This window comes from Gavia stellata, chromosome 7, assembly GCF_030936135.1.
Source record: "Gavia stellata isolate bGavSte3 chromosome 7, bGavSte3.hap2, whole genome shotgun sequence".
Taxonomy (NCBI): domain Eukaryota; kingdom Metazoa; phylum Chordata; class Aves; order Gaviiformes; family Gaviidae; genus Gavia; species Gavia stellata.
Window position 1 is genome coordinate 7511714 of NC_082600.1, and position 23029 is coordinate 7534742.

Consider the following 23029-nt stretch of genomic DNA (forward strand, 5'->3'; position numbering starts at 1 on the left):
GTGCCCCTGGTAAGCATGGTGGTTTGATTGCATGCTCTTCAACTGTGTCCTGTTTCTTTTGGAGCATTTCTCTGATTTATCGGGAATTTAGAGCACCTTCAAGCCTGGTCTTGTCTGCAGCTCTCATAAGCATATAATATATGCTGTCATTCAGGTTACCGATGGAATACTAGTACTGGATTGACTATTGAGGACCAAGTTTACAACAGGGCCCCCTGATCTTCCCATGTGACCCCTGAGAACTGCTCTATGTTTTCTAACCAGCTGTGTGCACCAGCTTTACTAAATTCTTACCAGCATCTACTTGCTTTACAGATTGCAATGTTCAGCACACAAAGGTAAGTATAAGACACTTTCATCATGGCTTTGGAGAACTTTTATTTAACAAGGTCAGTTTTAAAGTATTTTTTAACAAACGTTCGGTGCTTTTCACCCCCTTTCTTGAGCCTTTACAAAAAAACGTAAGTGCTGGAGGCTGGCTCTGTCCCATTCATGTACCATAAAGCAACAGAATCAGTTTAATGGAACAAAGTGCTAGGGAAGCAAAGCTTTCAAATGGGAAATGCTTTGTCCCTTTTGGAAGGAGTCTACTTCCTGCATTTTCCTTAAACATCAGCTTCTTCTCTGAAAGAGGTAACTTCCTTGCCACCCCTCATCTCTACTCTTGCTCCTTCCATGCTGTTCTTTCTCGTGCCTAGTCCATGACGGTGGGTCTGTGTTTACACGTCTAGCAGCAGCTGGCCTTTAGCTCAAGCAAGAGAAGCAACCTCTTTGAGCACAAAGGCGTACACTTTTGGTAGTGAAAAAGCAGAGAAACCTGTACGTAAATTGAGAGCAAGCTTTCTTCTGGGTGCAATACCGCCAAACCTTCTGTGGATTACAGGATGGAAGCTGAAGCATCCTCTGAACATCATCTGCATGTGTGTTGTATTAAGAGTTGCTGCATTTGGTCACGCAGCCTTACTGCTGCCTCTTCAGCACATTTCACAAACCACAGTACAGGAACAGCGTGAAAGGAGACACTTGTCATCATTTGATCAGTCTTTTTTTTCCCTAGACAGTAGTTTCCATCTTTGTTAAATGTCATGTTAAAAACATCACCCTTGGCTTATTCTTTGCTATGGGTGGAAAGTTTCAGTAATTTTAAATGGGTTGTTATTCTTTCATTATCACTCAGTGATACAAGTAGTAAGAATTTTTCCTGGATAGGGTGGGGCCTGAGGTACATCCAAATGTTACTGAGAACTTTGTCAACAGCAAGTTCATAAGGACAGACGAGTTACCACTACAGAAGTGCTTTTAGCTAACAAATTAATTGGCTGTCAATGGGATGGTGAACATTTTTAAAATAACAATCCTTGGTTCCTCAGGGCTGCTGCTGTCCAGCACCAAGAACACCAGTACTGTTGATAGCAGTTCTGTATGGAAGGACCTGTTTCTGACTGAGCTGGGACCTCAGCTTCTGTTTCATGCTTAAATTGCCTATACTGCACTATCTGCCCTAACTCAGCTCTGACATGAGCACTGGTGTCTTGGCTGGAAGCAATCTGCTGGGAAAGGAATTTCTCATTGTAGCTACAGGCTGTTCTGCTACAGCAACATTTCCCTGCTCCTCTCTCCATGATGCTCAAGAGATTTAACATCACAAACACTGACTCTACATCCTTACCCTTTATGCCACAAGCTTCTACCATGGGAGGGTTTTATTTTTGCTCAAGGTCCATTAGAAGGAAAAGTGAGGGAAACAGGATCCTATGGGTATATAATTTTTAGCCTGCTCACCATGTATTTGCCAATGTCATAGCAGCAGAAAAAACAAAGTAATGCTGCCTGGCCTCTTCTGTCTCAGTTCTTGTAAGCTTAAAAACTCAGCCTATGGGAGTTTGACATGAAACAGGTATGTTTAGAAAGAGATTTTTATTTAGTCACATGTGCACAGAGCTTGATAGATTTGTCAAGTTACATGATGACAAAGGTATAACAGATTAAAAAAAAGCTTTTGTTTGCAGTCACGCAATATGAAAAATGTTTCTCAGCCTTAGCACAAGAACAGCTGGACTTTGTACACGTTTGTCCTTACTTCTTCTTTCTTGAGTAAGAGGCATCAGCATCCTGGAGTAAGAGTACATTAAATCAGTATTTCCCTCCCTTACTTAAGTCCTTTGCCCACAGTGTTACTTTGCTTGAAACAGCTTGTGACAGTGGGCAGTTACAGCGTGGAAGGAGGAAGTTTTAAGTTGCATGTGCCACTCTTATTTTTGCACTTCCTGCTTTTGGAGTACTTTAACCTGGGGGGCTGTTTTGTACCAAGTTCAACAAAACCACAGTAAGAAAAACGCCATCTACCAAGCAGTACTGCAAGAACAGCACGCTGCGCTGCACATCTGTCTTCTGGGAAGGGGATGTGAGTGAGGAGCCCCAACAGACAGTAGTGCTGCTTAACATGGATCTGGGAGCTGCTCAAGTTATGTGCCTGATAAAAACTAGACACAGCCAAGGGAGAGATTTTCCACAGTCTTAATTCCAAGCTGCATTAATAATTTACACTTGTGACTTACAGCTCAGCTCTGCGTTACTGCTGAGTTCTGAACTTGCAGCCCATGTGATGAAGATCAGAGCCTTTGGCACTACAAGACGTACTGACTTCACTGTTCTGTGATGTGATCACGCTGCAGTCATTCTAGACTAAAAGGCATGCAGCAGTGGGAGTCTGGCCTGGCATCAGCTGCTAGGGAAGCAAGGATGGGAAAAGGAAACAGATCCAAAATGCAATCCCAACATTCCCATGGCTGAAGAGTCTGTCAGCAGAGTAGTAAAAAAAACAAGCAAGCAAAGGAGAGAGGAATAAACTCACCACTCCACTCTTAAAGTTCTGTATCCTCCTCTTGCCCATTCTGTTCATCAGCCACCACGCCCAAGTGGGTGCATACTGCCAGAGGTAGCAAACGGCCAGATAGGGGTGGTCGCTGATCCAAGCCTCCTTCAGGTCGTTGGCTGTGCTCACCAGGGTGAGCCGGACGCAGCGGTCTGTTGGCATCTTGTGGGACTGATCACCGCTGTTCTCTATGGACTAGAGGGGGGAGAGAGCAAGCAACGAGGGGTTAGAACTGTACTTCTGTTTGTGGGAGGGAAAGGGCCAGGCTCTGTGCCACAGACACACTCCTCCCGGTTTCTCCACTGTGCGCAAGTAGAATGACCCAGCCAGTACAGCAGAGACTGGGGCTGGGGAACCCATCCCTCCCTATGCTAATCCTTTAGTCTTTGGTGTGGGAACACTTACCACCTTCCTTTAGCACACATGCTTAAATAAAGCACCCTTTTAATTAGTGCCTTGCTTGATGGGTCAAAGAAGGTTATAAAAATGGATCTCCAAACTCTGTCTTGCTTCAGCATGGCTTCTACTTTATCCTGAAACAGATGTATCAGAACAAGTTACCTATTCTGCAGCGGAGGGCACTGAGAAATGGGAACTTCCCTGTTCCCAGCTGCCTACTCCATTATATGCTGCAAGTTACTTGGTAACCAAGTCAGTAGATGAGGCCACATTCCCCATTAACTTAAATATTCCTGCCAGCTCTGCTCTATGGGTAGCCATCTCAAACAAGAGCAACAGGCTTCTTCAGTGGCAGGGATGTCTGTCTTGACATCTTGTCCATATGTATCATTTAGTGAACATAAGCCACGGTCCTGTGAACATATATGCATTTCACTCCGGCAATAACAGACTGGTCTATCAATCCTTTCTTCTATTTCCCAAAGCAAAAGCAATTCTGGTCTAGATGCACTCTTCCTCCTAGGTCTTTTGCCATGCTGAAATCTGAAGAATTTGTTTTGCAAGCATTCCAGATTGCTCAAAAAGTACATATTTTCTTTCACAGAAGTATGAAGTTTTGCAAGCCAAAAATCCTTTCAGAACTTGATTCAACAATGGGAGACTCCCCAACCCCCACTGATGGGTTATCCTGAGCCTTAAATCGATGAATTTTAAGGCAGATTACATTTTGGTGTATCATAGTAACAATTTTTGCCAGCTACTTTGTTAGACAGCCTTTATTAAAAGCAATTGTGCAGTTGGAAGGTTTTGCTTTTTCTCCTTGAACAACCACTAACAAGAAAAGAATGCATGCCTCACATCAGCTGACTCTAGTGGCTTTGCCAGCAACAGCATCAACCGAACAGAGGACATCGTGACTAGGGCAAACAAAAAGCTACCTGTACAGAAAGGACAGTATTCTGCATGCAGAATTGTGTCCAGAAAATCCTGGCCTTTCCCCCAAAAGTGCAGCAGGGCAGCTGCACAGTAAGTTTTACTGGACTTGGATTGTATGTGATGGAAGAAGGAAGGCATAACAATTCTCAAACTTTGTTTTCATTTGATGTGGACTTGATACCACAAAGAATTACAAGACTATACATAGTTCTGCACCAATCAAAGCATTTCTTGGTAAGAAAGGTTAGTGTTTGCTAGGCAGAGAAAAAGAAAACCACGAAAGCATCACTGGGCCTGCAGCAAAAGTTGGGTTTATCACAACAGAATTGAGTCCTTACCTTTGCAAGATTCTCCGTAAAGACATTTTGTATGATCTTAGACTGTACAGGCCCCGGGCATATGTTGATAATACTTATCTCAGGGTAGTCAGTCAGCTCAGTCCGAAGAGAATTAAAAAAACCCTAGAAGAAAAGACTGTAATGTAATCTTCCCTTGCCGCGTTTCCGCATGAAGCAAGGTTTAACTGACTACGTATTTTCATACTAATTCTATGCTGTAAAGATAACGGTATTCCACTAAAAGCAATTCCTATTACTTTCTTTGACTTTTCACATTCAATGGCTAATTTAAAAGTTTTATCTGCAATTATACATATTGATACATAAATCACTGAGGAATCTGTCCTTAATTTCCCCCAATAATTTCCCCCAATAATTTCCCCAAACTACAGCCAGAGTCTGCTGTCCCTGCACTGAGGACAAGCCTCACTGTTTTGGTAGTGGAAGTGCTACTAATCGTAAGAACTGCATCGTGGAAATAATCTTTTGCAGGTGAATTGCTCTTTGTGGTGAGAATACAGATTTTAAATGGTTTCTACTGAGTAAGTGGCACTGGTTTTATATAAGAGAAGAAGGAAAAAAACTTTCCAGCATATTAAGTCAAAGGTGCACCCTGATATTATTTTAGGGGCAAATCTGCACCACTGAATTCACTGTAGAGTTTGAGATTTGCATGCACATAGATATAAATCTTATTTCAGCTCAGGAATATGCTACCAGTGTATCTAAGTTAAACTATAATTACAAAAGCTGCAAGCATTTCTTTTCTTTAAGCTACCAGTATACAAGTTTTCTTAATCTCTGTGGCAATTCACATTTAGACAGCAACTCTTACAGGGAACACGATCAATTCAGGAAGGTGCTTCCCACCAAAGCTGCTGGTCAAGCACTGTAAAGCTATGATTTAACAAACACCACATCATGTCTTATCTTTGACCTGGTTAATAACAGTTACCTGTATTTATTTTAACACAGAATTTTGTGTCACAGGAGACAGAGTAAGCACAGGGTGATTAAACTTCTCCCACTGTAGTAAAAATTTATAATTTCTACTCCCGTCCAGCTTGGGAAGAGGGCTGGTTGACCCAGAGCTCTGAACTAAATCGCAACACAGGGCTAAAATCAGCCAGATGTGCTCCTGTGATGACACGGTAGTCATCAACTGGGGCAATCCACTAAAGCTAGGCAATGAGTTGCACAGTGGTGCACACCTATGACCAAGAACACGGGCTCTAATTTCCCAATTGCTGGTGACTAATTCCAGCTTATAGATTGCATACAGGTTTTACAGTTACGTTCTGTGAAAACACTGACCATATATTTCAGTTTTAAGTACCTGCAGGCCCCATAACTAGTATGAGATCTTCACAGCATGTTATCAAAGCCTGGAGATGTATAACTTCTAGAGGAGTAAGTTCTAACATTAAAGACACCTACATGGCCAGAAGTCTGCTTCTGGACACATCGGAAAGCACCTCAGATCTGCCAACCACCCAGCTGTTTTGGATTAAAAACCCGGGCCCTCCCCTAGATTACCTCCTGCCCTGAGAGAAGCCTCCTCCGCCCCTGGTGCGCACCTTCAGATGTGGCACCAATACAGCTGTGCTGTATCCACCACATGTAGCAGGCTCATGCTACAGCCCAGACCTGCACTTTCTACATCCCCGTCCTTTCCCCAAGGGGTCCTGAGCCCACTTATCTCAGAAAAGTCCCTAAACCCCTAAGTTGTGCAGTCCTGTCACAAAGTTGTGCCGTCAGTCCAGCTGAGGAAAAAGTAACAAGTAAAAAGACACTAGACCCCAATGGGAGAAGGTGGCAGCATGTGTCAGACTGGTGAGCATGGCCACTTGGGTGAGGGGGAGACGTGGCACTGCTCCATGTTCACACGGGTGCTTTGTATCCTATTCACCGCAGCAATGACTGGAAGTCCAGGCTCTCCTAGAAACACAGCCTGAACAGCAGCCTACACCACTATCTTCCCTCCTTTGGGCAATCGTTAGTTATTCCATCAACACTGAATTGCATGAGCTGGACTAAGCAAGAGTTCTCCCAGCTCACACTCCCTTATCACTCTCTGGTGATTTGGTGAGGAACAGAATTGACTCCCATTTTGCCTGAAGGAGACAAACTCACGATGTACTTCCACGAGTCAAGGAGGTGGAGAGGTGTGTGTCTGGGAATGCTGTGATAGAAAGGAAGCCAGAAACATTGCTCAGCCACTTCTGAGAAAGCACCTACATCAGCTTAAATGCTGGGAGGCTTCTGGAATACAAATTCTACCTAAATATGGGCACCTGGCCACAGTCCTGATTAGCCACACAAAGGCACACAACAGTGGTTAGCTCTGTAGGCAACTTCAGACACCTTCCTGCAGAAAGCATGGGCTCTGGCACACTCCACTCAGACTGCTGCTTCCCTCCAAGTATTACAAAGCCTTGCTGACCTGAGCAAGCTGCAAGATACCAAAAGCTGAGCATTGGTCCAGTGAGTTTATGTTAACTTTGGAGATCCTGTCTACACAGTAGCCAAGCTGAGGCTTTTTTCAGAGTGCTGTCTGAGTAGCACTGTCAAAGTCAGTGCTATTTCATTAATGGGTTGCACAGGCTGTAAACATGAAATGCATGTAGCCAGAGATCACAGCAAGCTCCTCTTTCTGCTCTGTGGCCGTTCTGCTATCCCACTTCATTTCAAGCGGTTTGTGTGGCCCCTCCTTCCCTAGTGCTACAGTTCCAAGTTTTTACACCATGGAAGAGGTGCAGTCTTCACCAGGAAGACAGGATGGCCGGGACACTTGCTCAGCTAAAATCCTGGCTGATATGCACTCAGAGCCTCTTAAAGACCAGAATCTCACATACTCTCTCAGTCCCCTCTGGAGGCTCTATCTACAGTATATACAGGTTCTCTAATTCCAGCACTTATCTTAGATATCCAAAGGTAGGTGGTATGAAATTCCTCTACTTCCTCCCAGAAGAGAAGCTAAGTAGGAAAAGAAAGTGCTCAGTTCTTTAAATTGGGGCAGGGGCAGATCCAGATTTGGGAGCAGTAAAGGAACTCAAGCGCAAGAGGAAGAATGAGCATTTCCACCAAGCCCAGACTGAAGCCAGCCCTGACATGCAGACACAGGGTCTGTGGAATAGGAACTGCTTTAAGCCATTTCTGGGCCTTTTCAGCTTAGTGACCAAATCCCAGACAATGCTGAAGGCGGCAAGGCTAAAGTGACTTCTATGACAGAAACATTTACAAATTCCCCTCATGTCCAGAGACTGAACAAAGAGAGTAGCAGTTGCTGCTCAGTGCAGTCCATGTGCTTATTAGACAAGTTCCTAATTAAGGAACATTTTGAAGGCCACCATTTCCAACCCACTCCACATGCCACCAATTATATGAATTACAACTAGATGGATGGCACGTGATCTCCATGAGCATCATCACACTAGGACAGAAATGGCATCAGCCAGATGCAGACTCCCGTGGACTTGACTCATGCTCTTACAGCACTCCCAGAACTGAAATAAAGGGTAATTTCATTATGAAGAATTCCAGTTGGCATGAATCAAAGTGGGATTGTTTCAAGAACAAATTTTAATTCTTAGCAGCATTCCTTCCTTCCTCCTTCAACTGCCATTTAAAAGAAATTTAAAAAAAAACAAAAACAGAACAAAAGGAGGGACTTTTTTTGAAAAAGGCATAATTAAGATTGCAGCATTAACTGTGTCAGTGTGGTAGACTCCAAGGCATGAATTTAAAAAACCAAAAACCGTAACAGATTAAGTCATGTCAGATGGGCTCACATATTTAGTAACTGGTGGCCAAAATTCAATCTTCATTTCAAGAAGATCTTAGAATACAGGTTGATACATGCTGGGAAGACACAACAGAAAAAGCATCACTTTATGCTTCATTTTTCCCCCCCCCACTCTCTTTTTAGCCATTTCTTCTTGGTCATGGTCAGAAATGGGCTACCTGCAGAGGACTAGCATTCCTACAGACTTCCTTTACCTGAACTATACTGGTGAAGTTAAGTATTTCAAAATAAGCTTTTCTAGTTTTTCAGGGCTTCATGCCCACATATAGCCATACCTCCAGACCGATAAGGGACTCTCAGACCAAGTCTTTTCAAAATCTATATTGCAAATCACATGTTTTAACACCTGCAATTAGTATTTGCAGAATTACTGTGAAAGAAACAAAAAAGGATGTTTGGAATCTGGCCTGGTTATTGCACAGAGGTAGAAGCTAACAGAGATATGAACAGTTCAGTTAGCTTATTTTTAATTAATCCAGAAACTTCAGTAAACTATCTCTTTAAAGTTTCTTCTATGTTCTCGATCTTAACATGAGACTCAGAGCTCTGAGAATTTTTAAAGTAACACGTGAATTCCTTGTGCTCTGCAACTAATTAGCCATGCTTAGACCAACTACACCACACCCAAAAGATAATTCAACTGAAAGAACACTTAATAAACAAAGGAGCATAAAGGGAGTTCATGCTTCTGCTCATTGCGTTCTTCTAATTTAAATCTACCAGACTTAAACCATCAGCTGGCCTCCAATGGGCAATTTGATCACTGCCACTCAAATGAACAGCAGATCTCTCCACAACACTAACTGAAAACTTTTTATTAGCCAAGACTTGTCACTGTCACTTGTCACTGTCTTCTACATCTTCATTCTTTCAAGTGTCTAGTGGCTTTGCAGTGTCAGCCATTTGTTACATTTCTGTTGTTGTTAGTCAAATTGTCAAAAAGATACTGATCCTATAGCTTCAGCAAAGTTACTTCCTCGGTTTATGTGCTTAAATCCAGCAGGGAGTAAGAAGGTGCCAATTTAAATCATCACTGAGCACAGCTGAAGTTTATTTTACTGAGATCAAAATGTACATTAGCAGGAAGTCAAACAGTGGTGAAAGATAAATATGTCTAAATAAATTTACTAGTTAAACAAATTATTCCTCAATGATACAGGCTTTTTTCCCCAGATACTTTTCTGAGCTCTTCATTTATGTTTTTCTACTAGTAAAACTACTTTCAAAAACTCTTTCCAAGCAAGATTGAAAGTTAAGTGTTACACAGAAGATAACTTCCTAAGACACTATGCGCTGCCAGTTCTTCACACCACAGCAAGATTCAGAACTGTTGGGAAGATTTGTTCAGATGTTCCCGGCTAGATCAGGAATTCTCATTTCTCTGAGTAGTCTGCTTCACCACTCATTATTCTCACTTTACTGTCCTAAAGATTTCCTGTAGTCTTAAAACTCTCACCAGTGACTTCTCCTCCCTAACTGAATTAAGATGAGAACATTAGGGCTTCTATATGCAACAGAATAATCCTCTGATTTAGGTGTTCCTTCATCCGAAAGCCAGAGGCTAAGGTCTTGTGTTTCACGTTGGAATTTAACTACATAGTGGTTAGGACCAACTAAGATGGCATTTGAATTTTAGTCAGGAAAATAAATCTACACTGGGAGCTGAGATATTTCACATTTCAGAGCAGATCAATTTTAAAGGACTTTCAAAACCTGAGAAAGCTATATAAGCTGTGTGCAATTTCAGGAGAGACTTGTGTTTTCTGCGCAGAACAAAGTCCTCTGCTACAGCACTGATGCTGGTCTATTACACAACAAGACTTAATTAATCTCAGAAATTTAACTTACCTGCAGAGCATGCTTGCTGGCACAGTACCCAGAGGCAAGAGGAGCTCCCATGATACCCATCACACTGCTCACAGTAACAATCTTTCCTTTTTTCCTTTGGATCATGTGATTCAGGACATGTTTTGTTAAAGAGATTGTACCTAGGTAGTTGAGTTCCATTATGGCACTGTAGACATCCAGGTTTGTATCCATGAACAGAGACCGTTGGGAACGTCCACCATTGTTGACTAAAACATCAATCTCAGGAAAGATACGATGATAAATTCATAAAACACATATTGGCACTTCCTCAGGCAATTGTCAAGTGACTATTCTCCTCCCTCTAGTGCTGTCTCTGCCATACACATGTAAGATGTATCAGCTGCTGAAGAAGTTTCAGCAGGTGCTCTCCCCCACTAGACCTCCCCTTTGAATTGAGGGCTGGCTAATTTTGAGCTGAGTCAACAAAACAGGAATACAGTGTTTGATGCCAAACAAGGTTAACTTCTAGTACAGGAACACTGGCAGCTGGAAAGTTGTTTTCCACACAACATTTTTTAACCCTACTGCACTGTAGCAAATAATACTTAAAGCTCAGGTTCTGCAAGGTGACCTCTGAAAATATGTTTTGTGCAAAACCAGAAACCAACTAGAGTAAAGAACAGAAGAAACAAATCTGTTACCAATAATTTCACTGTGAAACCAAAATATCAATGGACTAAAGGCCCAACTTGAAGCTTTGCACGTTGTACTTAACATTAGTTACTCCTGACTGCAATTTTCTTAACTCCGTCATCTGGACTAGCAATCTAGAGAACTATGAACAAAACAAGGAAACCAATTGTGCCTGGTATCCAGTTTTGTCCCATATGGCTCTGAATCCAAATTACATGCATTACTGAAACTACGAAATACAGGTTCTGACTTCATATGCAATTTTAAGTCCTAAGTATACAGCTGAGGATTGTTCCAGATGGTCCAGAAATTCAGTGACATCAAGCAAGTGAATTTTTAGTTCTTGGTAATGACCAGTGATCATTTGTTCATTGCTGCATCTCTGTAAAACCTGCTGAAACCCAGAAGCAAGCAACAGAAGGGATGAAAATTCAGGTATTTTTTGGCAAGTTTAATATTGAAACTTAAGAAAGGTGTAGACACTGGTGAATTTACGATACGATAGAATAAAATACAAACATAAATGCAGGGATAGGAGATAGAGAAGAAAAAGAAGTTTAACCCCAGAAGCACAACTTACCTTGCCAAAATGCTTAAGAACACTGTTGGTTGCAGCTTCATGAGAGCTTCTATCAGTCAAGTCAAGACGCAGAACAAGGATATCTTTTTCACTCAAGTTGCTAATCTCTAAAAACAACCATAAAGTGAATGGGAACCAGTAAGATTACTGACATAACAATCGTAGGAAATGTAATGTGATTTTAAACACCACATTTTCACTAAAAAGATGCCAAGAAACTGTAACATTGAGTTGGAAATAAAATACTTGCTTTGTTTTCATCTCCACATAGAATCCATCTTTAATGTGTTCCTACCAAGTCTTTCTTTTCTCATCATTATGTTTTTGCTTGTGAAAAGCTCGACTTTAACAAACAGGCTTGTGTAGCACAATATAGACAATTCAATTCTCCAAATAAATTGCACTAGTTGGCAGTAACATGCGACAGGATTATTAGATACCAAAATTTTTCACTGAGCCATTCAGAAGCATAGCATATTAGCAGCCTTGACACTTTGCTTGTATGTTAACTGGTCAAGCATGTTTATTCCTGACAATAGCACTAGTCCAATTTATACCCAAAACACAAGATACATACATGAGTAGCTATGAGGCAAAGTCTAGAAAAGCTAGATTATTGGATGGTTACTGGAGGAGGTAGAAGAAGGTTTTTGTTTAACTGACAGCTTTTAATATACTCATCTCCTGAAATAAAAGTCAGCTGTCATCAAGTTCAAGCCTTCATGTTGAACGTTTCTACCACTGTCTCTTCAGAACAGCTGACCTTTTGCATAGAAAGTATGTCTTGAACAGTGGTTTGCTACCCTGACGTTTTAGGGCATATGACTCACAAAAATAAAATCTTCAATGTTAATCTTTTCAGGGTTTTTTAACTACATACAACATATTTTTTTTTTCTTTATTTATATTAGTTTGATATTGCTCTTTTTGTTTCTAAATTGATTCCTAGCCACAACCAAGTGTACCTGCTCCCCTTTAACCATCTGCACTCTTTAGAGAGCCTAAGGCTTTGATTTATTAATTACTACTTCTTGCATATACAGGTAAGGTTGAACTTTACCTTTACAGTGATGTACAAATAAGAAGGTTACTTAAATCCCTAAGTTGCCTCTGTTCAAAGGTCACTAATATTTAGGCTACTGGTTATAATAAACACATCTGTCTGGTTTAAAGCTACCAGTATTTCCATTTATTGCTCCCTCCAACCCCTACAAGTGCATTTTCCCCTCCATTTCTTCCAGAAAGACCACAGCAAAATCCATGTAGTTTAGACTACCCTCTCAGAGACAGACCTCAACATCATGCTCCCTCACACAGATTTGCACAGCTGAAGCCTACCAGGGTGTGGAGTGTTTCTGTTGTGGACTAACACCACCACACCACCATCCCAGACAAGAAAGCTACACAAGGAGTGAAAAAAAGAAGCAGAGGAAAAGACACAGACTGCTGATAAGGAAGAAAGTGCTCTTTTATATGATGTAAGAAACTTTTGACTTTGGGAAGTATCAAACCACAGGTCTAGTTCTTGTTTTGTAGCAATTGGTAGTCCAGCCTGATTTTCACCCCACCAAAGCACTCAGATCGTACATGTCTTATCAGCCTCCTTATTTCTTTTCTAGGGTGAGGAATCCTTGTCTAGTCACTCCTCATAGACAGCTTTTACAAAACTTCAAACATTCTTGTTACCCTTTTTCTAAACAACTTCTACCATCCACCCATCCCCTTGTTCTTCTGGCAGATGACCAGAACTGTGCACAGTGTTGAAGGCATGTACATGTCCCAATTTATACATTGTCAGAATGATATTCTCCATTCCTTTCACTACTATCCCCTTAAGGGAACAATTATGATAACCCAGAAAAACACTTGCTCCCAAGCGGGAGACCTTAGTTTAGAGTTCATCGTTTTACACAAATGCTAACATATGTTAGTTAACATCCTTTAGTGAAGTGTGTCCAGCTGCAAACTGAATTGCACATAGCCACCAGCTTTTGGATGCAACATTTCTGAACCTGAGCGCTCAAAGCTCAGTCTGCCCAGAACAAAGGCCACTTTCACACAGTTGTGAGACCGTGCGCTTCTAGTGCACAGTATTTTCTGGAGGTCCTTTAAAGTCTCCTTACATAGCAGCTTCACACTACATGGCTTCTGGTCGGGATCAAACTGCCCAACCATGAAGCAGCAGGTCTTTTGACTAATATTTTCCTATCAAGCATCAATCCCTGCTGATGGTTCATTAAGTTCTAGTTACTTTTTAACTAAAATATGGTTAAAATCACCCAAAGCCAGATTGTTTTTTGAAAGACAGCTGCATAAGTAACCCTGACTTCAACCAGTATTTTGTTACGACATCAAGTGTACAGCTCCTTCCCTAGGATCCCCTAGTGGATTTCAGATCAACAACTCTTTTCAATACATGTTAATCCAAGATAGTAGTTTCTCCTAACACAATAAATGCTATTACTCAGTGTAGACACTTCATTTCCCAGTTCTTCAGCACTTCCTCTTCTATCTTTTATTTCTATCTTGTATAATGCCCTTTAACAGAACATGAACTTTTAGCAGAGGCTGAACAACATGACCTCCTGAAGTCCATTCCAAACTCGATTACTGTATAATTCTGTAACTTATAGATTGCCTGTCATTCATTTGGCTTACCTATATTTAAATCATATTTGAGCTTTGTCAAACCAAGAAACACACCCCCATCTACTTTTATTTTTTTTAAAGGGCTTTTGAGAGAAAACAGCCTCCAAAATTACTGGTGAAATTCAACTCATGTTGCAGAGAGTGACTGGGGGAAGTACATGCTTCCTGCAAGTGGCTTCTGTAAGTTATACAAGTTGTTTTCTCTCCCTCCTGCACAGAAATGTTGAGTTGGCATATGCATGACTCAACAGGTATTACCATAGCTTTTATGGTACTTTCCTTCTCTCTCTCTCTCCTTCAGCTTTTAAGCAGTGTAGAATGCATAAACGTGTATCATAGGGTGGTGCCTCTCAATTTTAAACAAGGTAAGTGTGCTTGCTTCTGACATTAATATGAAAATTATCTAGTTAAGTTGCTGCTGTGCATAGCATCTACAGCTGGCATGTTAAAGCCTATTAGCTCCAATTACGCCATATAATTCAGCCCAATTCAAGTTGATGTTACATGTGGCAGCTCAATCTTAATCCATTCCACGCTACTCAAACCTTACAGAAAATTCTTGAACTCAACTGCAAAAAGAAAACATGCAGGTGAAGCAGGGACAAACCACCCAGGAAGCACATGGATCCACTGCCCAAGCATGCACGAATGGAATCAGGATAATCAACGCTCGGACGGAGTTGAAACTCGTGAGGAATGTGAGAGGCAACAAGGGCTTCATAGGTACAGCACCAACAAAAGGAAGACCAAAGACAGAGTGAGCTCACTGCTCAACACGGATAGCCACGAAGTGACAAAGGGCACAGAAAAACATGAGGTACTCATTGCCTTAGTCTTCACTGGCAAGATATCCTCTCAGGTCTCCCACACTCCTGAGGCTAGACTCTGGGGGAAAGAAATACTACCAACATCAGAGGAAGACCAAGTTAGGGACAAACTGCACATATAAGTGGGGCAATATATACATCCAAGATTTACAAGAGCTGGCCAATGTCACTCATCTTTGGAAGGTACTTGGTAAGTAGAGTAGCTCCCCAGCAACTGGAGAAAACCAAGTGTCACACAGCCTAATCTCAGTCCTTGGGAAAATTATGTGGCAATTCCTCCTGAAAGCAATTTCCAAGTACATGAAGGACAAGAAGATGACTGGGAAAAGCCAGCATAGATTTAGCATGGACATATACTGCCTGACCAACTTAACTGCTTTTTGTGATGAGATGACTGGCTCTGTGGACAAGGCAAGAGCAGTGGATGTTGTTTACCTTAGCTATGTGGCTTTCTATGTTGTCTTCCATAGCATCCTTGAAGCTATATTGGGGAAATATGAGGGCACTAGATGAGTGGATTACAATGCAAGTAAAAACAGGCTGGATCACCGAGCCTGAAGAATAGCAACCAACCATTCAAAGTCTAACTGGTGGCCGGTTATAACTGGTATCCCTCCATGACCAGTATCTTTTAATATCTTCATTAATGACTCACATGATGGGACAAAACACAGTTTTTCAGCAAATTTTCAGTTAACATCGAGTTCAAAGGAACAGTTACTATGCCGGAGGGGAGGACTGCCATTCAGAGGCATCCTAACAAGCTGTAAGAACGGTCTGACAAGCCTCATTAAACTCAGTAAAGTGAAATGCAAAATTTCACACCTGGGACAGAATAATGCCATGCAGTACTGCCAGCCAACGTCCAAATGGCTAGGTATCAGCTCTCCAAACAAGCCCTGAGGTCCTGATGGAAGGACAACAGCAAGTTGAACTTAAGTCAGCAATGAGCTCTGGCAATTACAAATGCTAGTGGGCTGCACTGTTAAGAGTAGACTGAGGGAAGCGACTTCTAAGTGCCTGCACTTAAAAACTGCATCTAGACTACTGTGTCAAATTTTGAACACCCCTAGTCCAAGGCAAACACTGATAAACTGGAGATAGTGTAGCATAGGGCCGCTAAGATGGTTACAGGGTCTAGCACATATGATAATCAAGGAAAGGGGTGGAAAGCTGGGTTTATATAGCCTTGAGAAAAGATGGATAAGAGGGGAAGGGGACCCAATTACTTTCTTCCACTACTTAAAGGCTGGCTATAAAAAATATGGAGTAACTATGTTCCTAACGAGTTTCCAATATTCCTACTAATCTGACCTATAGTTAAAATAAAGTTCAGTAGCGTATATTTGCAAAACACATGGCTACGTAACACTTTAAAGCTAGTATATACCACAGCTAAGACATTCACAGGGTTACTTGAAGTTGCCAGAGGCAGAAATTATCTTAAATAAATCTGTACTTTTGGTTCACATCAATTGAAATAATCTTTCTGAATATTCCTTAGCACATCGCACTCTCATACAAGTGTTGCCTGAAAATGGACATCCAGGATTATGGCTCCTGCCAGCCTATCTAGTGTTACCAGTTTTGCAATGACAATGAACGGCCACAGACGCAAATGTACTTGCATGCTTTTACTGACCGCTAAACATTGCGTCATATAGCATTGGAATTTTGCCATGATTACCACTTAACCACACTGTCATTTTATGTCCCTTGCTTCCTTTTGAAGCTATCTATTTAAGCGACTGCTTTTTTAAAGCATCAGGAAATAGAAATAAGAGGTTGAATGTTTTTGAAGCTCCTTGACAGATTTTCACAGTAGCCCGCTGCAACTTTTAGATTTCTAGAAAAGTTTAGGTGGTAACCCAAGACAAACATGTCATTATCCACTAACATTCATTCCAAGTAAACTGTGGACATTCTGTCAACATTACCAGAAACGAACTGTCAGTGTCATAATATATTCAGTATAAAATACTGTGTACTAAGCTACAGTGGATATATAGTATGAAAAAGACATGATGTTAATCATGTTCAAAACTTCTATTTATCAACATGAATCAACTGTCTATCCCACTTGCTGTCAAGCAAGGAAACAGGAGGGAAAAGAGAAACAGGAGGAATGAAGCCAGACTACTGACCCAGAAGGCATATGAAAGATAACTGGAATAGTTAAACATTCCGCTTCACATTTGTTCCTCTTCATCTACAGGAGATCCTCTTTCTTGCACCTGTGCAGAACAACTTTTTCCTGAACATTTCTATTCATTCCTTTTCCTGAGAGGAAAGTCAGTTATCAGTCTGACTATAACATGCACAAACCTGAAGGAAGAAGACTTCAGCAGCACACAGCTACATGGTTTGGATCTTAATAGGATGATACCCCTCAGATTGTTTCCTCCCCTCCCCACAGTATTCCTTTTCTTAATGTAGTATCTTACAAGACCACTTGCAATTGATAATGAGATTTTTAGGTAACATCGGCTTATGCAGAAACTCATAATGCAAGTCTATACAAAAGCTTCTCGCTCACAAAAAGAAAATACCAGCTTCAAACGTACAGTGAAGCTATGTATAAAGTTTACTTTCATCGCAAAATTTATTCCTGTGATATGTGGGTTAGTATTTCTGTGGCAATTCCATCACAGCAAGAGTGGAACCACTCGCATGAAGTGGCAAGTTGTACTTACGAAGGCATTTCTTTTTCACTCTTTCCAACTCATCCTCTCTTCTTGCTGAGATGGCAAGCAAGGCTCCTATCTTTGATAGCTGGTAAGCCAATTCTTCTCCAATTCCACTTGAAGCTCCTGTCACCCAGACAACCTTGCCACGCAGTTCATTTTCTATCAAAAGAATCAAGACAGTAGTTCACACATTGCCAATGCTAGGATAAGCATTTAAGTCACTGCAGGGGTATAATCTGATACTGTTTTTAAGAAATATGCTCAAATTTTTTGGCTATTACGAAATCCTGACTTCTTTATTTTTTGGTCATGTGCAGTTGTGAAATCGTTCATAGCTGTTCTGTTGCCACTTGAACTTTGTTCCAAGGCTAATCTGAATAAACACTGATTATCTACCTGATGGAAGAAATTTGATTGCATTTCTGCATCCACACATAGCATTTCCACTGACCTCATCAAAAAAGCTTCAGAGGAAAAGGGAAAAGAGAATTCTTGGAAGTTAGAGGAAACAGTTACTGTATTGCAAATCCAAACAAAAGCCTAAGCAAACCTTTCCCAATAATGTTCTACCTCAAAAACATTCCTAAGTAACTGCCAACAGAAGAAAATTCTCTGAACAAAGATAGCTAATCATAACAAACCAAATGGGTGTTGATCCACTTTGTTTTGTATCTGATACAGGTTAATTCCTGCATTGGCCAGAGTACAGTACATGGAGTTCCCAAGGTGTAAGCTCACGTGTGAATTTCCCGTGTACTCATAGTTCCTGCCCAGGCATGCTTTTTTAAGCTGTAGTAAAAATAATAGCATCTTACTCCTTTTACTTCTCTGCTTATATGCCTGTTCCCCCTTGTTTGCAGTCATCCCCATTCCACGCTCCATGATACACCCGTGTGCTGGGAAAAGGCTTAGCTTTCCAGACATATATCCAAAATCATCAAATAGATGGACGAAAATCACCCATTTAATTCTAGAACATGATTTAAGGACGAATGATGGCTAATATCAGAGCACTTTCCAGAACGTATCATTGCTTAACGCTTGCATGTATTCTTCAAGATTAGTGTTAGTGAATATTAGTCTCAGTGAAAATCTGACTGAAGTATTCAGAGCACTGCTGACAAGGGCTCTTCCTTCTATTTCTCAAGTTTGTACAGAAGAGTGTTCCAACAGTGCCAACCAAGAAAGATTTCGTGGTATAATTCAAACAGCAGAGCCAGATGCAGTTCCTGAGACTTAACTCCAGTTCTATTCTCAAAAAGGCCAAAATAGCATTTTTCAGCTCACTGAAACTTACCCACTCATTTAATTTAGCCAAAGTACTTCTTTTTCACAGCAGCCAGTGGCTGGGACTGCTTTTACTTCCTGCTTACTTCAGTAATCAGTTTCTGGTTTTCTCCATACTACACTGCATTTCAAATTTCTACTTTCAGAGTCTTAATGACACAAATCCCATGAAGAAATCAACACCAAAACCTTTCGCCCTTCTGATGAGAGCAGAGAGAACTCAAGACTAACTATCGGAGCTCAACTTGAGTTTGTAGGACTGGCAGGGAGTATTATTTGTCTTTTTTTAAGCTGACGGTATTTTAGACTAAGAAAAATCCCTCCTAAAACCAAGCTTTGGTGGTTTGGGAAACCACCCAAAGGGATGTTTTTGTTTGCTTTTAAAAACAGTAACAAAAGCAGCAACAGTCCCCTTCCAAAGGAGAGATACACTTGGGAGGTAGAAAGAGGTGTTGCTGAAGTTGTAGGAATAACCACTTTATTAATAATGATACCAAATGACTGCTGTCTGTAAAGCGCATTCACACTCTCTTCCTACAGTTTTACTCCAATACATTACTAATTCATTGAATAAATCACAAGAAACATGGGGGTTCATCTCCCCTATTACATTTTTTTTGGCAGAAGACCTGTGTGGACAAACACTACATGAACAACAGAACACACGGACATACTTTCAACCCTGCTTACCACACTCATCTCCTCTTGCTACTGAAAACAAATCCGCTTCCTCCTACCACTCAGTTTCCCTGTTCCCAACCTGTCTTGGGCAGCTTCACTGCAGTTATTCAGGATCTTGTTCTGTGGACAGAATAATTAACTGAGATAAGGAAAGTTTTCCACTGATTCCTCAGTGCTGATAGTTACCAAGAGCTGAGCTACTGGGAGTTAACATAATGGAAAACCTAGCTCAAGCACTGTTGTAGAACAAGTAGCAAACCACCAGCTTGTTCTAAAATACATGCGCTGTTGTTACTGGAAATAAGGTTAAAAATTAACCATGACAAATTAAAAAATAAAAGCAGATTGTACTATTACTAACCATTAACTACTGTGTTACAAGGCATAACAAATGAGAAGCTGAATAGAGTAGTACCGCAAGTAATCCAGTAAGTGGTTTTGTAGCTCTATTTAGGGTTTTTCCCCCAATATTTTATAGCTCCTCTAGCACAAGGTTGCCATGTTATTTCATTCGTGAAAAAAAATTGGGATGGGGAGGTTTAAAGCTGAACACCCTCCCCACACCCCTAAAGGATCATACCATTATTCCCAGCTTAAAGAGTAGGTTTCAGATACGTAGGCTTTCATACATAAAAGGATCCTCCTTCGCTTGATAGTATTACACTGCCTGTGAAAAGCACACCATTCACAGTGACTGCTGTTCAGCTAACGAAACACAACACATAAGGAAGTCACCCCACCACACAAATATTTAGAAGATGGGAAGCAATCCAGCACCTGCCAACAACAAAATCCAGAAGTGAATTCTCCCTATAGAATTGAATCATTGAAATGGAACCAGTCTTACCTATACTAAGGCCTTTCGTCATAATTATAGCTTACAGCACAAGAGAAACATATGAGATCAGTCTGCTTCCTGATAAGTAGTTTTATCTCCAAAAACTTTGACATCCATAATAATGTTGTAGAAGCGATAACAAAATATAATGACTGTGAGAGTGACAGCTCTGGTAACAGCTTTAAATAAAAAAGCTTTTTTTCCAATGGGATCCACACTTACTTACCTAGGCACACCACATTATATGCAAAACATTGGGAGGAGGAAGAGAAAAGGGAGAACATATTTAAAGAACATCTTTTCTAGTGTTTGCCCCTTCTGCTTTCCTACCTGAAGAGTTAGGATCAGCACTGTGGCATCACCATCCCACATGCTTATGGCTCAACTGTCAGTAAAATGCCACTTAAATGCTACCATTTCAGCTACATATTTTACTTAATTAAAAGCACTGAGGCTGGGAGATGGGAGGGGGCAAAACACAGCTCACCTCTCTGCAGCACAAAGGAGCTTATGTTGACAAAATTCTTCTTATATGTTGAAACAACTACATCAGAAAATGACTACAGTGCTCTTTACAGGGGAACTTTGAGACACTAGTTAAAAAGGTTTCCAGGCTTCCAATAAGACTGAAGGCTACATTCAAATAACACTATGTCTACCTGAGAGCTCCTCAATCTTGATGTGCATTGCACATAGATCCCTCAGGACAAAGTTTCAATTCTGTTTGTATTAGTCAAGATTTATCTTGTTTCTCTGCCCTCAGTCTTTCCATGATCTTTGCAAAGTCCACACACAAAGCTTTTTTGTAGTTTTCTTATAGTAAGGGAACTACCTGATGGAGTTACTCTAAAACTTTGGGCTGCATACCCAAAGAGTTGCAGATTGCTCACACAGATTTAAATTTAGCATTTCTCAGAGCTTTATTACTTGCACATGCTTTTCTGTTCTCTTCTCCATTATATGGACTAGCACTTTTGCAGCAAGCTTCTACTGAAAGCCGAAGACAGAGCTGTGCCAACAAGTTTGTCCTACTCTTCTCTCAAGCCCTTCCTAGTGCTGACCTTCACCCACGCCACCATCTCCGACCGAATCATGGTCTCAAGCCCAAACCCTTTCCTCACTGTTCCCCCCAGGCACACTTTCTTGATCCACCTTCATCTGATGCAGTCCTATCTCCCTATCTCAACCCACCATGCAGTTTCATTTCCCACATGGGACAGCTTATAGTGTCCCTTGTCCCCTCTTCTCTCAGATCAGCTTTTCCCCCGACTGGTCAGGTGCAAGAAGAGGCTGTTGTGTGGTTACTGACAGCACCAGCTCCCCACTTTCACCTCAACCACCTCACCCAGCACAGACCACAGCAGCCCCGAGTCACCACCGTTGGCTAAGCTGAGGGGGGATATTCAGAAATTTGTGGCTTTTCTGATCAAAGTCTCTATTGAGCAAATAAATCCTATGATTTTTAAAGATCTTTGTCCAGAAGTAGGCAGAATTACAGTCTAGTTAGAAAGATCAACATGTGCAAGAGCTGACAATCCCTGTCTGACAGCATTTTATTGAACTTGCACACCCACAGGTGTCAAAAGCAGCACCTTAGGAAAAGCGGTGTAAAGCCACAGACAGGAATCATGAGGTGCTGTTCCCTTATGCCTCTCAGGGCACAATTCTCAGCAGAGGAAACCCATTTCATCCTAACATTAATATCCGTGTTTACGACACTGTAAACACTTCCAGCACTACTGTGAAACTGAAATCTACTTGAGGATGTAAGAATAAACTGAAACAGAAGCTGAACAGACTACGAGGCAACTCATCCTGGCCACATGCACCGAACATCCTCTCTTCCTACCGACCCTTCTCCCTCCGACACTCCCTGAACCTCAGGCTCCCCGGGCAGCCGCAGCCACTCCACACGCCGGTGCCAGAACTGGACACCTGCCCGGAACAGCGCAAAACAACCGGGTTTGGGCCAAACGAGCCAGCCCTCCTCACAGACCCGCTTGAGCTGGCTATGGCGGCGAAGCTGCTTAGACAGCTACTTTATCGGCATGAGGGGCACCACACCTTGTTGGACAAGGGCAAGAAAGTTATGCTTTGGGGGTTGTTTTTGTTGATCTCCACACAAGCCCGCGGGGCAGCTGCCGAGGGCTGGGTCCACCGAGCTGAGGCGACTTCAGCCCCGCCCCAGGGGAACCCCCTCCCCTCCAGACGCCGTCGTGCCCCTTCCCCTCACGGAGCGCCCCAAACTCGCCCCCGGTGACACTGCGCTCCGCCCGGACCCCCGCCGCCACCCCCCCCGGCGGTCGGCGGCTGCTGACGGGCGGCTTTACCTGGCTTCTTCCCCCGCCACTCGGCCCACAGCAGCGTGAGGTCGCCGTCGGCCCGCAGCCAGCGGAGCAGCTGCACCAGCAGGGCCAGGAGGGCGCCGCCCGCCAGCGCCAGGCAGAGCGCGCAGCCCCACGCCATGACCGCCCGCCGCCGCCCGCGGCTCCTGCCGCCCCTTTATCAGGGCCGCGGCGCGGCGGGAGCCGCCCCCGCCGCCTGAAGCCAGCGCCTGCCCCACGGCAGCGCAGCGCCGGCCCCCTCCCCGCCTCCCGCCGCCCCTGCCATCCTTCTTCCCCGCCG

General features: G+C 42.3%; 1 protein-coding gene across 1 annotated transcript; it reads right to left on the bottom strand.

Annotated features, from left to right (window-relative positions):
- Positions 1-561: 561 nt before the first annotated feature.
- DHRS7 (dehydrogenase/reductase 7) lies at positions 562-22870 on the bottom strand. Its single transcript, XM_059819606.1, has 7 exons — positions 22735-22870; positions 17605-17757; positions 11436-11542; positions 10202-10441; positions 4549-4671; positions 2855-3070; positions 562-2112 (listed from the first exon to the last, which is right to left on the bottom strand). Exons 1-7 carry the CDS (start codon positions 22868-22870, stop codon positions 2077-2079), a joined length of 1011 nt encoding a protein of 336 aa, XP_059675589.1. The 3' UTR covers positions 562-2076.
- Positions 22871-23029: the final 159 nt, after the last annotated feature.

Bases quoted from the DNA above. Each gene is read 5' to 3' on its own strand.
- DHRS7 (XM_059819606.1), bottom strand. From the start codon at position 22,870: ATGGCGTGGGGCTGCGCGCTCTGCCTGGCGCTGGCGGGCGGCGCCCTC. The intron at 17,758-22,734 runs GTAAAGCCGCCC...TTCTTTTGATAG, and splicing joins GTGGCGGGGGAAGAAGCCAG to AAAATGAACTGCGTGGCAAG. The intron at 3,071-4,548 runs GTAAGGACTCAA...TCCCCCCTCTAG, and splicing joins TTACGGAGAATCTTGCAAAG to TCCATAGAGAACAGCGGTGA.